Consider the following 16,174-nt stretch of genomic DNA (forward strand, 5'->3'; position numbering starts at 1 on the left):
GCTATTTATTCAATCTATATTATAGGAAGTATGATATCCAAAAGCGTACATTATTAAGGTCAATGTATAAAATTTAAAAAGCGTTTATCAGATTGAAGCAGTGACTAACAATTCACTGATAACTTCAGACTCACACTGGAACTCCAGATGAGAGACACGCGTATGAATGATTAAAGTAGCTGGACCAGTGCCTTCAGTAAGGCGGTACCAGCGGTGAGCAGGAACCTGTGCTTTGGCTCAGATTCCCGCCATGATGACACCCAGGGGCCCACGGGAGATTTGACGTTGGCGTGACTATAAAATGGGGGTCCACAATTCGTAAGCGGGGGTCAACGAAAATTTATCTGGTTTGTTAATAAAGTACTATTGGTAGCTTGACTTTACCGTCGTAGGAGGCCAAAAAACTCCACCGCTACTAGCAAAATTTTAAAAGTGGTCTATGAGAATAATAAAAGTTTGGGAACCTCTGCTCTACACGTAAATTCTTAGGTACTGTCCGACAGCCATCAAGTATCCCCTCGTAAAGAAGGTTTGAATTTCAGTCATAGAAATAATTTAATGAATCTGATAACTAGAACGGAAGGGTTTTCTCCAGAAAGTGATGAGATTGATGGAAGATTTGCGTGTGATATACAATTCTACACGTCGCATCACGCACGTACTAGCAATTTGGAATCTTTCCACTCATATCTAGTGGTAAACTTAATTATTATATTCCGAAAGTGGATGTAGACAAGGCTATATAAATAATTTATTATTCTTATCTCAAACACGTTTAGTGGATGCATCTTTGCCATCGCGATCTAAGATCTGATAGAAATTATGTTGCAATTTGAGAGTTGTTTTGCAGGTGTGATGTTATGTAATTTTTTGGCGTTGAATAATATTATATATTATTTATACATTATGATACTAGTTAGACATGGGGAAAGTATTAGATAACATATTTTGTATAGCACAAGTTTAGTTATAATTTTCTTATAGTAGGAAAGAGGATTATTATAGCAAGCGTCATATTTGCCAGTGTAATAATAACAATTAATAGTTAAAATCATTTTGAATAACAAGCTTTTATGTAAATTCTCTAAAAATAAAAAATAACCTTTAAATTGAATTAAACTTTGTTTGATACTATGTAGAAATAAAAGATGGTCGCGAGATTTACATTGTAAAGATCAAGTTACATAATTATTGTATTATTACATTTATTTAGAATTACGTTTCTTAGCTAACTATGTATTGTCAAACTTAACGTGTATGCTCAACTTAATGAGCTAAGAATAACTGCTTTAAAATTAATTTGATTTTTTTTATTGGCTCAGTAGACAAAGGAGCTAGCGGTCTGCCTGATGCAAAGCAACATCTGCCGCCCGTGAACTAAAGCAATGCCAGAGGCACAGCCAAGTCATAACCTTCCTGGAACACTATATTTTACTATTATATACTATTTCCAACTCCTCCCTATCTTTCTGTTTGATTCATTTCGTTGCGGGACAATGACAAATTAGTTTTCCCTGAGACTCGCCGAGCTTTACTGCTCGGTGTCGTAAAATGCATGCCACTGCTGATCCTGGCTTACAGGAGTTGTAGTGGTGGGTGTGAGGGTGGGAAAGTGTCTATATATACTACGATGTATATTTGACTCAAACATACATAGTATACATACGATCATTGTATTAAATAAACGCCCGTAACGACAGAATAACTAGTGAAGTTACAATTAGAAGCGTAATAATACTTATGAAGTAAGAAGTATCGCTTTGAAATCGTATCGCGGTTTTGCTATTACCACTAAGGGATGTTTTGATATATGCCACCGAGTTTCGCTCTCAAGAGCGATATCAGTTGAGACGCTGTCAAATTAAAGTCAGCATTAAGGTCGCCGCTATTTAATAAACAGATATAAACAACATTTCAAATGTTATCTTTAGTCACAGCATGATACGGATTTTGACATGTTTATTAAAAGACACCGACTCAGATGAGAATAAGTTCTAAAACCTTAAGCGTTGTTTATTCAATAATTCAATACATTAAACGTGTACTTGAGATCACACTCAAAGGTGAGATTGAGTAATAATACGGCATTAGAAATATAAAGTATTCAGAGATACCCAAAGATCTCTGAAGAACTGTATTTAGCTTTAAATAATAAAATATAATGTGTGAATACAATATAAAATTCGTATTCTACAATCGATTATCGACAATAAATAATTTAAAATATGGGACCATTAGTATTGTGTTGAGTAATTTGCAGCAGACAAATTATAAGATGACACAATTGATATTTTGCAGAACCGTAAAATGAAAACAAAACATTATCTATGCAATTCGCATTACAATCTTTATAGCAGTGTTGAAATTACATTTTATCATTCGTTTAAAACACTTTTAAACGCTATCTATGTTCTACAAGAAAAAAAAATGCCTTACATTGAGAGGACGGTGTAGGAACTTCTAGTACCAAACATATTTCTTTAAAATTACATACATGCATAGTGTCACGTTTTTTCCCTACTCAGGGGTAGGCAGACACACATACCCACATTTCCTCAGATTTGTTAAGTCCCATGTATTAGGGGCAAGTGAATTACTTACCATTCTTCGAACACAATTCCAGACTACGAGCTCATTAGAATTTAATTTACTTAGATTTATTTTGATTAGAATTACGAGAAGAGAAAACCTTGTACCCCTTTTTAGGCACAAAGCGCGCACGGCATGAGAGATTTGGCATAATTAAAGTTCATATAGATGATAGAGGAATGAAGAAAAAAATAGTTTATGTATAGTATGAGTTTCAAATATATTAAATTCGACGGTCGAATTTCGGCCACTGGAGGACAGGTTTATCTATACTTGAAATATAAAGCATTTTCTTTTTAAATTTCATTTTAACGCGTTCGTTCGAAGAAGACTTTCGACATCTCCACATATAATGAGGGATGAATTTCAAAGTATGTATTTCCTTAAAATGATCTCTGTATATTACAATAGGTCGATTTGGAAATCTTTGCTGGGGCTCATGTTTAGCAGTGGATATCCTGCGACCGATGATGATGATGATTTCTGTAGAACAGAGTTTACAAGCTGTTCATCGGAGGCTATGAATCTTTCATAAGAATGAGAAACCACTAAAAATACTCTCGAATTGTGATTTCCTACATGTAAATATTTTATTATGCGACGAATAATTAGTTTGTTGTATATTTGAGACAGGTAAAGATAGCGATCCTTTGATTTTGATGTTTGTACTAGCTTACAAAAGCTATTGGTTTATTCAAACGATTCACTTCGAATCATATTCCCATCACGATCGCTAATTATTATGTAAATCATGAACAATGACATCATTGTGGCTACCTTAGCGAAAGTCTTTTATGTCTCTCAATTAGTCCAAGATTTGAAAGGAAAATACTTTATTTTGAATAAGCGATGCTCGGCGCACATCCGTTTTCACGCTTTCACTGTTCTGCGCCAGTCGTGCACTTTTGCACGAGTTTTAAAACTTCAGAAATTTGAATATTTTTTTGGGTTTTTGTTTGGTTATAATTTGGTCATGTTTGTCATGTTATTCAAGTCTATTTCGCTCTTATAAAGCAACTTAAATAATGAGTATTTATTGAGACAAACGTTCAATTATTGGTATTAAGTCTTGTTTGGAAAGCCCTAAGAATACAGGGACAGGGGAGACGAAAGAGTAAAAATATGGAAATGTAGTTCATACCTACATTAGGAAAACATCGTTGGGAAACCTGCATACATGAGAAATTTTATTATTATTATTTTTATAGTCCATACTTAGTTATGTTTAGGTGTTTGAAGCTTTGTGTAGACCGTGAGAGCCTTTTACAGTAATTCTCCTCAACACAGTAATATTTTCCAAAACGAAAACTAACTAAATCGCTATGCTGCGCTCTTAAACAGAATTACTACGCTATTAACCTCTGTCGCTTCGGAAGCAGACTAAATAATAACCAACTAGCCCGATCTACTTGTATACTACTCATGAAATCAATTATATTTTCATCAAGGAAATCGATTTTGTACGCCTTATCAAAGGTAACGGTATCATCATGAACTGTTTTATGTGACTATACACCAAATAGCTGATTAGCATAAAAATCGTTACATAAAACTTACTTTCAATAGAAATCGATAGATGACACGAATAATGCTTAGTAACCATCACGTCTGTATGATACCGTTTCATTCGAGTCATTGTAAATCGATCTCGAGTTGTTACATATGTTTAATTTAGAGAAATTTATTTTCTAATTCCAAATATGAATAAAATTGTGGCGTGGGTTATGTATGACTAAATAAAATAAATATATTCTGGTTCAATTAGTAAAAAATGTAGAGGAAGACGTGGGAGGCAATTATTTCGCAGCGGATGAAGCAAAAGACAGTGTCGAATAGAGAGTAGACACCGGGACTATAATATATACCACACTAGGTGATGCTAGCGGTTTCCGCCGCATCAAAAGTCTATCCTGCTATAAAAGTCCCGAAACTTACGACGTCAGCCACGTTTATTTATAAAATTTTATTTAAAATACTTACCATAACTTTGCATTGGAGCAAATTATCGGCATAAATGATAACCCGGTTTAATTTAATCTAAAGATCAGCGTAAACTTTCAAGATTTATTGTATAAGTTTGTACAAAGAAGTCAAAACAAGTTTGCGCCGAGGCTACTAAACGGAAGAATCACTGCTATGCTTTGTAAACACGTTACGTACACTTCACATCTACAAGCCAATCTGATATTACAAAGGAATACAACGCTTAAACTTTTACCATTTAAAATGTCTTTTAAATGTGTTGTAAATTTTGGAGATAGATCACTTAGATTAGAAACCTTACCCAATAATTTCAATAAGTATTTAATCTTACTAGTATTGTGATTTGTAAATAATTTTATGTACAAGAGTGAGAAAACAATGGTTAGTAAAACAATGAATTAATAACGTTTGTTCTAAGGGAGAAGATACATTTCTACGTTGTGTTCTTCAAGAGCTGACTAATGCTTGTGTATCGAAATTTTGCACTTGAATTAGTGTCCAGAATGTTCGATGGAAACATTATATTTAGCTCTTGTATTTTGAGACTAGTTTTCAGGACTTTATAATAATAAAATAAAATTACATCTATCTATGACGGATTTTGAACTTTCAAAAACCTTAGCTCATATCTTTACTTAAACCATATCTAATCGAACAACCTTTTGCCTAACAATAGCGTTAAGAATATGAACACTACACAATGAGTTAGTGATTTAATATCTATGAACAGCTTAGAAACATGATTAATAAGTATCAAATCTGACAGCGCAGATCGGAGATACTACGACTTATCTGAGCAGCATTTAGTGATGGTTAAATGTGGTGTTTACCGTTACTGTTACGGTCAACGAGCATCGCGTGTGATGTAACTGCTTCATATAGCTTGGTTACTGCGATTTATTGGATAGCCTGGCGCTAGCGATGGCTCGGCAGAAAGTCATGATCTCATCCTCTACAAGTTTCGTTATTCAAACATTTGTTTCGGATCTGGGTTTTGTTGGACCTCAAGTTTGTTGGAGTTTTTGAGAAACAAAAGACTTGTATCTTAGTGATGCATGATGGGTCTGTTAGATATTTCTTGTTATTAACCGTAAATTCATCGTTTGGATTTTTTTCCTAACTGTTCATAGTTATCGGGTCCGCTTTGATAGCACCGTTAGGTATATTTTTTATTTAGTTACGCGGTGTTATGTTCAAGTTTTGTTGTCACCCATTATGGACTTTAGGTTTCACCATTAGAGTTACTATTTTAATAGGTTGTTAAATATTGCTTTAATTAAATGTACTTCGTTTTTACATAGCCTTATTAACGGCGTCTATTGTATTGCTAGTATCTTTATTTCCTTTTTTTGTATCTATGCAGTTTTCTTTACATTATTAATTGCCATACAATCTCATCTCTGTTTTCACATAAACTTGAAGATGGTCATGTCCAAAAGTCATCCTTGAATATTCGGGCTGGTCGATGGCAGGGTTTTTCGCAGGTACCGGAACGGGACGCTGCTGGCAACATCATACCAGCATGGAAGCGGCAGATGCTGGCCAGGAGAGCGGCTGAAAAGGCGAGAAAGGACCTGGAGAAGGAACTGGCTAATGAAGCAGAGAGGCGGCGCGCGGCTGCCGTCCCAGCGTGGAAGAGGCAGCTGTTGCAACGGAGAGAGGAGGCTGAGAGCAGGTTGAGGTTGGTTTTATACAGGATGGAAGGTTCTGGAGTGAATGGTGAATGGATATTTCGATCGAGGATTTGTATGGAGACGAATACGGCGAGAGTGCAAGAATTAAATCTATAAGTACGAATAAAAGGTTCCTTAAAAATGATGACATTGTTATAAGGTTAAATAAACATTGTATAATTATCCTTAAGTTTCTTGGTATTCCAAAATTACCTAAAAAGAATTTGTGTAATACCATTTTCGTAGAAAGCCTATATTGTATTTCTAGATATATGGATGTTTGTTAGAAAATGATTCGAAAACGTCTTAATGATTTTAAATGAAGTTCAGCGAAGAGATAGAGCAAGCCTTGAATACCCACGCTGATAGAGCCGTGATCAAAAGCTAATAACTAAAAGTAATACTGCATAAGTAATTCTTCAGCAAGCAGTAACTTAACGTCGGATATCCAATCAACATTTAGTAACCACGGCTAACATATTATAGTGACGGAAGAGATTGTGAGGAAGTGTCTACTCTGATTGCTAACACTAATGTTTTAATGTTGATGAAATGGACCGTCGAGAAGTTAGTATGATGGGAGATGTATGCAAGGATTTTATTTATGACCAAAATACAAATAGGCATACCTATAGTTTTCGATTCAAGGCACATGACTTGTCCAGTAGTCTGCATGGAAATAGGCTTCCCCCTTTCATTATCAGAAAGATAATCTTGGCGATGAGACTGTGCATCAGTTACGACTTTGCTTAACCTTCGACAAAAGCGTAAACTTTAAAGCTAACTAACCCCCCATATTGCAGACAAACCCTATACACTCCAAAAGTGGAAGAGACCAACGGGCACACCAATGGTGGAGAGTGGCGCGCGTACCCGAGCGGCACGCAGCGCGCCGTGTCCATCGACAACATCACGCTGTGCTACGACACGCCCTCGCAGCCGATGCGGGCGCCCTCTGAAGCTAAGCTCTCCAGTGATCATTGCAATGGTAAGTAGAAAAAGCAGTCAACAAAATCGACTTATTGGAATATTTTTTTGTAGAAAGAACTTGTAGTAAAGACAGGAGTATTCGAATAAATATATGTTTTATTGGAATAACTATGCTAGGTTTCTAATTTTGTAATGAGATTAAATTTAATCTGCAATAAATTTACTTTTTGGATTATAAGTTTACTAGAAACATCTGTGTTTTCAAAAAAAGAGACAAAAAATTAACAAATGTACATACCTCAAAATTTTGGGAAAGATAAAAAAATGTTTGCCAACTATAACTCTTGCATTTAATATTATTAATTCTTGCCAAGATTTTTGTTAATCCATTGAAATGTAATTTACAGGTCATTCGACAACAAACGGCAAACACGAGGATGAGGAAGAAAGCGCCAAAATAATACCGTGGCGAGCGCAACTTCGCAAAACCAACAGCAAGCTCAATCTACTCGAATAGATAATTTATTTTTGTATTAAGCCTACTTAGTTTAGCATTCTCTATGGTTGAGACGGTTACAGAATTCGAAATTTAAATGTTGATAGTTTAAAAGAAATCAAACGATGTTATGCCCAGTGTCAATATTGCGATTATGTTATCACTTAAATTAAAAGAAAATATTATTGTAATAATTACACTTAGACTCTAACTTGAATGTTTCATGCTCTATGACCGTCTCAACTATAAAAAATAATTGTTAGTTATGTACATCAAAACGTTTGTAGCAACGCCATAAAACGTAACAAGTTATGACCGTTGCTGGTAAAAGTAAGTGATTTATGCCAAGATTTATACGTCGACATATATAAAGGAAATCCTACAAGTTTAAAATTAAGTAGAGACTTAGAAAGTCGTGTTGCATGTGTTTTTGTGAGAGTACGTCTTGAAAATAGATTTCAATGTATAAAAGAATTATAAAAGCTCCGTAATATCATTTTGGTAGGGCAAGAATCAATACATCTGTTCATAGATTTATTACGTTTGTTTATGGTATTGGTCATCTATCTAGTGTCTATGGACCGATTTATGGATTCTTGCACTCACGCGCAGTAAGGGCTACAGTTTGACTATTTACTTGACGTAAATTCACATCAAAACACGCGGCTTAAACCTATACATTTTGTTGTATAATTTTAAACGTTTTTCATACAAATTACTTTGAGATTTCCAGCTAAATTTTCATACGTATCCGAACGCACTGGATACGTATATTAAATTTAGTAACACGAAAACTTAATTTTTATAGGTACTTACTTATTTTTACTGTAGTCATGTAAAAATGTAAATCTACTTATATTTTAGATTTTTTAACGATTTAAAATATATAAGTATAGACCAGTAAATTTTGATAATTTTATAATGAATTGAATTTGTATAAGATTATTTAATATATTTAAGATTTTTAATGCAAGTGATACCATTGTTGCAATATTAGTTTTAAGCTTCATCGTAAGCTTTGCAATGAACTTTGTGTAATTGTTCAGGCGAGATCTTTACTACGACATGGATTATATATTATAATGTTGTTAAATAAAACGCTGTTGCTTTATCTGTGTTTCTGTCAATCCTTTTTAACCCTCGGAGGAAAAAGATGGGTGTTTTTAAGGTATCTGTGTCGGTCTGTGGCATCGTAGCTTCCAAATATCATCAGCTCTTTTTACTTTCACAGGTTCGATTGATTTGAAGTTTGGTACATTTATTAGGTAGTATTTCTAAGATAAGGCAACCTTGAGATGATGTTGGGCCATTATGTAGTCTGCCGGATATCCAACTCCTCAGCAACTTACAGCTGGTATATCGTGTTTTAATTGAAAATTAAAAATTTTCCCAGACAAAAATCACACATACGGTTAAATAAGTATTTTTATTTTAGGGGGTTTATTCCAACTGTTTTCCCCAATTATTATTTCAACGTAGCCAACGTTATATTATAGTTAAACACTTTCAAAAATAATAATTAAAAATGGTAAGGTCTACAGGTTCAATATCATGCTATCGTGGCACAATATTTTTATAGAAAAAATAATCTTATCAATTGAGAACTATTCATAATAAAATCACATACATTTCAAATATTTTCAGAATATAGAAACTGCTTGCAATAAAATTTTAAATTTAAACCTTTAGAGGCAATATAAAAGATCATAAAACCCACGTTGGAATAAAACCACGTATAACGAGTGAAAATATGAGGGCGATGTAAACACGACAATAAAATGTAGCGAAACTAGATCAAAGTTACAACATGAGACATTTTGCGATATCGAAAGGTTTGTCATACGAATATTTAGTGCTTAATAAATTATTATAAATGAAAACTTTCTCGACATCACTAATAAGCCAAGACTGTGTGGCAATAGCGCGTTCATATTAAAAATAAGATCTGGTACAAGGATTTTACTTCATGGCTAAATTAGTTGACGGTGTGTTCGGAATTGGATAAAATATTTTCTCGAGAATTTAAACCAAAATTATCTACCACAAATTTCCTTAAATTGTAAGTTCTACTTATTTTTCCAGTAATACTGCTGCTCTATGTGCTGACATCAGCAGAATCTAAAATGATTGAAGGAAACCTCCCCAATGCATCACTTATAACTAATTTAATTGATCAGTACGTAAAACCGTATATTAAGTCACTACATTTGCAGCTAAATGATACCTATAACTTTCGAACCTCCAAGGATATGACTATAAAAAATGTAATAACACAAAAAATACTCGAATTAAAACCTTTTTTGCAAGACGACGACCACAAAGTTATTGAAAGTGAAGAAAATTTAACGCTAAATGGAGGGGAAGAAACAACGATTATTGAATTCACACCAAGTGTAAAAAATAACAAAGAAATTGCCAGAAACAGAAAAGGCATTAAGCCAGATGCGTTTAAAGCCGACATAAAGGCATACAAAAAACTTAGAGAAAAAATTATGAAGGCACTAAAAAAAGAACCAGTTTCCGACAAAACGGTAAAACTAGTGACAAAAACATTCGACGGTTTGATGGCGAAACTCATAGGGAGTCAATGTATGTGGAAAAGTGCTGATAATGCAGAAAAAACATTCCGTTTCGGTAAAACAGAAGAAGACACTTTACTAAAAATGCACAACATGACCAAAGACGAATGGGAGCATTTCAAACACCAGTACGTGAAGTTAACTCAAAACAAATTTGTTAATGAAACACTTTTATTGTTTAACAGAATGAAAGATTTTTTCTCAAGAATCAATAACACTATGGCATTACCACATAAGTATAAAGTAAATTGTCGATTAATAAAACTCAAAACACCAAAGAAAGATTACAAAAATGATATAAACCCAAACGTACTCAGAGACAATAGTAATGATGCAGACGAATGCGCAGATTTTCAAATATGTTCCAATGAATTGACTATATTTATGACAGATTTTTACAATTCCCTTAACGATACAGCTGTGAGTGCTATCAGAAACTACGCCGCAATGTATTCACGAGACGTAACGTCTGATCACAGCGTCGAGAAAGATTCAGTAGTCGATCTTATCCATAACGTTAGCAATACTGTCGAACGAAAAGTAATCCGGATATTCGCAAAAGAAACTAAAAAGATAAAACTCAATGAAAATAAAAACAAAGAAGCCAACATAAAAATACTTACACGAATCATAAACAACACCACGGCACACGTAAAGAGGCATATAAAGAAACATCTAGAAATTTACTTAAAATCTTTAAGGCTTAGACTCCTATTGAATGTGAAGAGAGATATAGATGTAAATTTAAGCGTTGATTTAGGGAATTTGGCGCGGGATTTCGTTAGTAGAATTTGTACAGTCTTTATTACATGTAATGGGAGGTATTTATCTAGACGGGCTCAGCATGTTTTAAATCCTTGGGGAAATCTGCATGTACTAGATGGAAAAAGTGTATATGTGAAGGTGCAAATGACTTTTGATGATGAACTAAAAAAGTCACTATTAAGTCCCAGGGGAACACTAAAAAATACTTTGCAAGGAAAAGGTGGTAAAATTAAAAATAAAGACACAAGGCGTATTATTAAGGAGAAATATAAAAATGTGAATATTACTAGAACTACAAGAAACGATTTTAGTAGCAGTTTGACAACTAACATTGATTCTCGTAGAAATGTAACCAATATTGGCTACAGTGCTAATATTGGAGATAATAAAATATTCATAGAATTGAAACGCATTTAATATTATATTCGATGTTTCAGTCAGTTTATTGTTATTTAAATGCACTTTAAAAAATACAAAAATATAACTTTACAGTATTTTTAATAACTATTGGAATATGAGATGAAATAGGCTGTTTATTTGCTTATAATAATTAAGGCAGTTTTATAGAATTTTAACCGAAATTAATAAATGACCCCAAAATTGGACCATCACAATAAAATTTGTTAAACATGACGAAGATTTATTTTTCTTGGTTTGTTCTCAAGATAGATCATAAGATAGATAAGGCATCATTTATCAATTTCAGCCATTGTTAATAATTAGCAATTTATCTTAGGAATAATTATGTATAGTTTCTAATTTTCTTTAAATTGGCAGTTTAGTTTTTTTTAATACAAATAACAATAAATGATGAATACATGAGTATCATCTAGGGTCCACTCAAATGATATTTTTAACAAATTTTCATCAACCAGAGTTAATTTTTTTCAATGATTTTCTTTACTTATGTTAAGGTCATCTTACCAATATATTTATTTTTTTATAATGCCAGTGTTACTCAATAAGTTAAGGCCCTGCTTCAACAATAAGTATTCAATATTATGTTTACAAATTCTTTAATATTCGATAGAAACAAGCAATATTATGGATCCAAACTGGAGTTTTATCTTTCTTGTGACATAACCCTCAAGTCGCATTGAATGCCTATCAGTTTAAACTCAGAACCAGTTAAAAAAATACTCCTTTTAACTTAACTTTTTGACACAACGCCATCTCTGAATATATATTTAAAACTATATTTACAAGATTAACCTACCTTATTTACATATTAATAAGAGTCAGTATACACTATAGGGAAATGCTGTACTCTCCCACTGGACCATGCTACTGTTAAACAAGCACCCTCAGTGAAATTCTGCTGGAATGTCATTGTAGTGGGTAACTCCTCTTCTATGCCTGTTACAAAGCAACTGCAAGAGAACAAACATTTTGAGGAATTAAATACATGCTTAAATAAATTAATTATTGCATTACATGTCAAATAATTACAGGAGTATATTGTTATATTAGACTGTAAAAGGCAGGTCTAAAACCTACTCAAACAATTAAATATTTAAATTAGTTGGTTATCCATGGACTTGAGGGTAGAATGGTTTGACATGATGCCTAGGAAGGAGACAACAGGACCCAACGAAACATGGTCAGTAGACAAAGATGGGACCAAACACCAGAAGAAAAATTCAGTGACTTACCATGGTGTAATCTTCAACTGCATCATAATATGCGTGGTACAGAACACGGCGATCAAACGCGACTCTTCGAACAGCAGCGCCAGGTACTTCCCTGTGGGATCCCAGCACATGTCCAATATTGGCCCACCAACTATGTCACCCGATGCTAATTCCACTCTAGCTACATCTAAGATGGGAACAGCCTTGCTGGTTTGTGAACCTGAAAATTAATATTCTATTTGAAGTAAAGTAATTTGAGTTATAGCTAAGTTTTAGTAGTGCGGAGGGATTTAATAAATATTACAACTAAAATCTGCATTGAATGAACTTTATATTCATTTGAAAAAGTATCAGAAAGTTGTCAATCACAAAAGGTGTAAAAGCAATTGTTGAACAATCTTTATTTCATGGGGAGGGGAGACCTAACACCACCCTGGCTATGACCATGAATAGTACCATACACATCATAAAAACATACAAAAAGATAAAACACAAAGGAAGCCAGGGATCTTTGTTAGTTTGTATTTATATTTATACATCTTTAGTATTGGACCTGCATATTTCCATCTATATCCAGAGCTATTGGGATTTTATCTAGTAATATTGATTGTTATATTCAGTAGCTTCTACTAAAGTTGCTACGAAAATGGCATAAAAGATTTTTCAACTAAGTATTATTACTTAGCACTCATGTGCAAAGGGTTTTAAGGATTGGAAATATAATTACCGCTAAGAAGACCAGTGTTGGTGAGAGCGTAGACCATGGGCTCTCCTTTGGCAGCAAACAGGAGTATATTCTCTGGCCCCCAGCACGCCGCCACCACGCGACAGCCGCGCGCGCACCATCTCTCCGGGGTCCAGTTTTTAGTATCCCACACCCTGAAAATGGATATGTGAGGATTTTTATTTATTTTTATTTTTTATTTCTTCAACTCTCTAAGTATTTGTAGTAATAGTGCTATAATTTTGATTTTATTCTTACATTATACAGGTCTTTGGTATAAATGAGCTTAGAATAACAATAAAAATTATGGAATTTAATTTTTAATTATGAATATTTATATTTTATGAAATTCTATTGTAATTGTAGTAGACTCTACAAAGTTTATATTGTAGTTGTATAATCTATTATGAGATTCAAATAAGATATATTTTTACATAATTATTTTTTTAGTAATCTAAGAACCTTTTTCACAATATCTCATAGATTTCATAACATAACAGTATTACATTGCTATATATTTTAGCAAAATATTTGAAAGCATGACTTAAGTTAGCAAAGAGTGATATAAGCGCCATACCTAAATATAATGGATGAAGTAGCAGCAAACACTTGACCAGCATCAAATGACCACTGTGCGAAGACTATGCCTCCACCTGCCACCCTCTTCAAAGGCACGGCTACCTCCATGGCCACATCCCACATGAGCATGGAGGTGTCTGCTCCACTGCAGCTGATAAGGAGGTCACCGTTCGGAGACCAGCTCACATCTGTCACTGGGCTGTGACCTGGTCTGGGAATTTGAAAGTGTGTTATAAGTATTATTGAATTATCTAATAATAAATAAATGAATAAGTTTGATTTGATTGATTATAAAATTTTATGTGTATTGTAAATATGATGTTATAAAATAATTAAAAAGGTGATTGCCCTGGTTGCATAGTTGGATTACTGTACAATTGTAGTGATGAGGTTTAGCTTTGATCATAAGGTTGGGCAAAGTTAAGTTGAGTTTTTCTAATCAGTATCAGCCCAGTTTGGAAAGTGTGCCAGATATGGTGATAGACCTCTATCACGTTATGTGACAGAATCCACACAGTGAACAATAGTTGCATGAGTTGCACCTCTGCCTACACCTTCAGAGATAAAAGGTGAGTGTGTTATTAAAGTTTAGCAAATTCTCTAATAAGAATAAATGTGTAAAATATGAAATACCTTGTCAATAACACTGCATTGCTTGATGAAGGTTTAGTAAACATTGAGTTAGGGTCCACAGTCCACACAATCACTCCCTGTTCACATCCAACAGCTAACTCAGAAGCTGAGAAAGGCCTCCAACTTACTGAAGACACATGTCCCTGTGTTTTACACTTCAATGTAGAAACAAATGATGTATCTGAGCAATATATCCTTATATTATCATCAGCTGTAACCACCGCAATCTTTGTAGTATGGGGATGCCATGCCAGACATTTAATTGGCACATTGCCCCAATTCCTACTCCTAGAATAGTTGGCCACAATCTTGGGTCCAATGTCTTTTAAATGAGGTTGCAGGAAATACCTAAATGTTGTGAACACATTTGCCACTTTTAATATGTACGATGCAGTTACTGCGAGTAGCGGTCGCTCTCGGTTCACGTTCGGATCCGCAGCAACGCTTAGAGCCTCCAAAAACCCTTGCTTGTACCACACACTGGTTATTTTCTTCAATAAATGATCGTCTACATCGACATACATGGAGATATTTTCGTCCGTTGTTCTGTGGTGTACGTCCCTCGTAACGTTGATAACTGGGTGACTTTTCGTCTGAAAACAATTATATTATAAGCAAGTTGCATGTTTTGGTAAATTTGGGACAGTTTCTAACCTTACCGCATTAGTGAATGTTGTGACATTTCCGTATCGGATGTTGCCGCAGCAGTATACTTCGTTAAGTTTGCAGAATGCTGTCTCGTTTCTTTGAGGCAAATCGGGAAAGTCACAAAAAGCAGACATTTTCACAAAAATAAATTATCACATCAACGGACCGGCGTTAACAAATTTAAAATATTTGACATTTCACCGTTGTCAAACGACAATGACATTGACAGCCATTATTTGGGGTTTCAATATGTAAAAATATAATGTTTTTCGTTATACGAAGTTTTTTATTTCATTTATTTAGATTGAAGACACGCAAACATAATAATTATTTTGTGCAATTTTTTTTATATAAATTGTTCTTCATGTTCTTGTCAATATGGAAGTCATTCTATGCAGATCTCTGTAGATCCATTATTTTTACAAAAATTGCAATGAACTGTTAGAGGTGGGATGCGTTTTAGAGGTCAGGAAGAGAAGGGGAGAGTTGAATCCGACCAAATCTCACGGAGGAGAGGGGGGTGCTGGCTAATAACATATTTTTTTTACAAGAAATATTTTAAAAACTTTGTTAAATTAAGTAAGCAATGTAAATAATCTATAAAAAATCTTAAAAAATAAAATAAAAAACGTACAGTCATAATTGTTATTTTTGCTAATTACCGCTATAAATTGGATTTATAATTTTGAAAACATTGAATTTTTTTTATTTTGATTACATATATTGGACTGCCTCGATAGCATAATTGTATTGCGGTGGGACTTCAGTGCTAAGGTTTCGGGTTCGTTCTCTGCGTCGGGCAAAGCAAAAGCAATTGGGTTTTTTTACTTAGTATCAGTCCGGAGTACTTATTTTAATTAATTTATTTATTCCCGATAAGGCGATAGGCTCACCCCCTATCACATAGAAGGGAATACATACAGCGGAAAGAGAGTGCATCAGTT

General features: G+C 34.0%; 2 protein-coding genes across 6 annotated transcripts in view; one reads left to right on the forward strand and one right to left on the reverse strand.

The window, feature by feature from the left end:
* Positions 1-8,539, forward strand: part of LOC115448699 (espin) — a 71,870-nt gene extending 63,331 nt beyond the window's left edge. For 2 of the 5 annotated variants that reach the window (XM_037437161.1, XM_030176214.2), the window contains exons 12-14: positions 6,045-6,253; positions 7,049-7,233; positions 7,583-8,539. In XM_037437161.1, the coding sequence (XP_037293058.1) occupies positions 6,045-6,253; positions 7,049-7,233; positions 7,583-7,692 (504 nt within the window). In that variant the 3' untranslated portion in view covers positions 7,693-8,539. The remainder of the gene's footprint in view (positions 1-6,044; positions 6,254-7,048; positions 7,234-7,582) is intronic. The other 3 variants (XM_030176216.2, XM_030176217.2, XM_037437162.1) reach the window with 3 other exon arrangements.
* A 2,031-nt stretch (positions 8,540-10,570) lies between these two features.
* Positions 10,571-15,443, reverse strand: LOC115448698 (aladin). The gene is made up of 6 exons (XM_030176213.2): positions 15,242-15,443; positions 14,583-15,175; positions 13,948-14,160; positions 13,374-13,525; positions 12,668-12,866; positions 10,571-12,385 (listed from the first exon to the last, which is right to left on the reverse strand). Exons 1-6 carry the CDS (start codon positions 15,362-15,364, stop codon positions 12,244-12,246), a joined length of 1,422 nt encoding a protein of 473 aa, XP_030032073.1. The 5' UTR covers positions 15,365-15,443; the 3' UTR covers positions 10,571-12,243.
* Between the last annotated feature and the right edge of the window lie 731 nt (positions 15,444-16,174).

This window comes from Manduca sexta, chromosome 10, assembly GCF_014839805.1.
Source record: "Manduca sexta isolate Smith_Timp_Sample1 chromosome 10, JHU_Msex_v1.0, whole genome shotgun sequence".
NCBI lineage: Eukaryota > Metazoa > Arthropoda > Insecta > Lepidoptera > Sphingidae > Manduca > Manduca sexta.

Excerpts from the sequence above, each read along its gene's own strand:
- LOC115448698 (XM_030176213.2), bottom strand. The coding sequence starts at position 15,364 with ATGTCTGCTTTTTGTGACTTTCCCGATTTGCCTCAAAGAAACGAGACA. Across the intron at positions 14,161-14,582 it reads AATGCAGTGTTATTGACAAG|ACCAGGTCACAGCCCAGTGA; the intron begins GTATTTCATATT and ends TCAAATTCCCAG. Across the intron at positions 12,386-12,667 it reads CAGTTGAAGATTACACCATG|TTGCTTTGTAACAGGCATAG; the intron begins GTAAGTCACTGA and ends GTTCTCTTGCAG.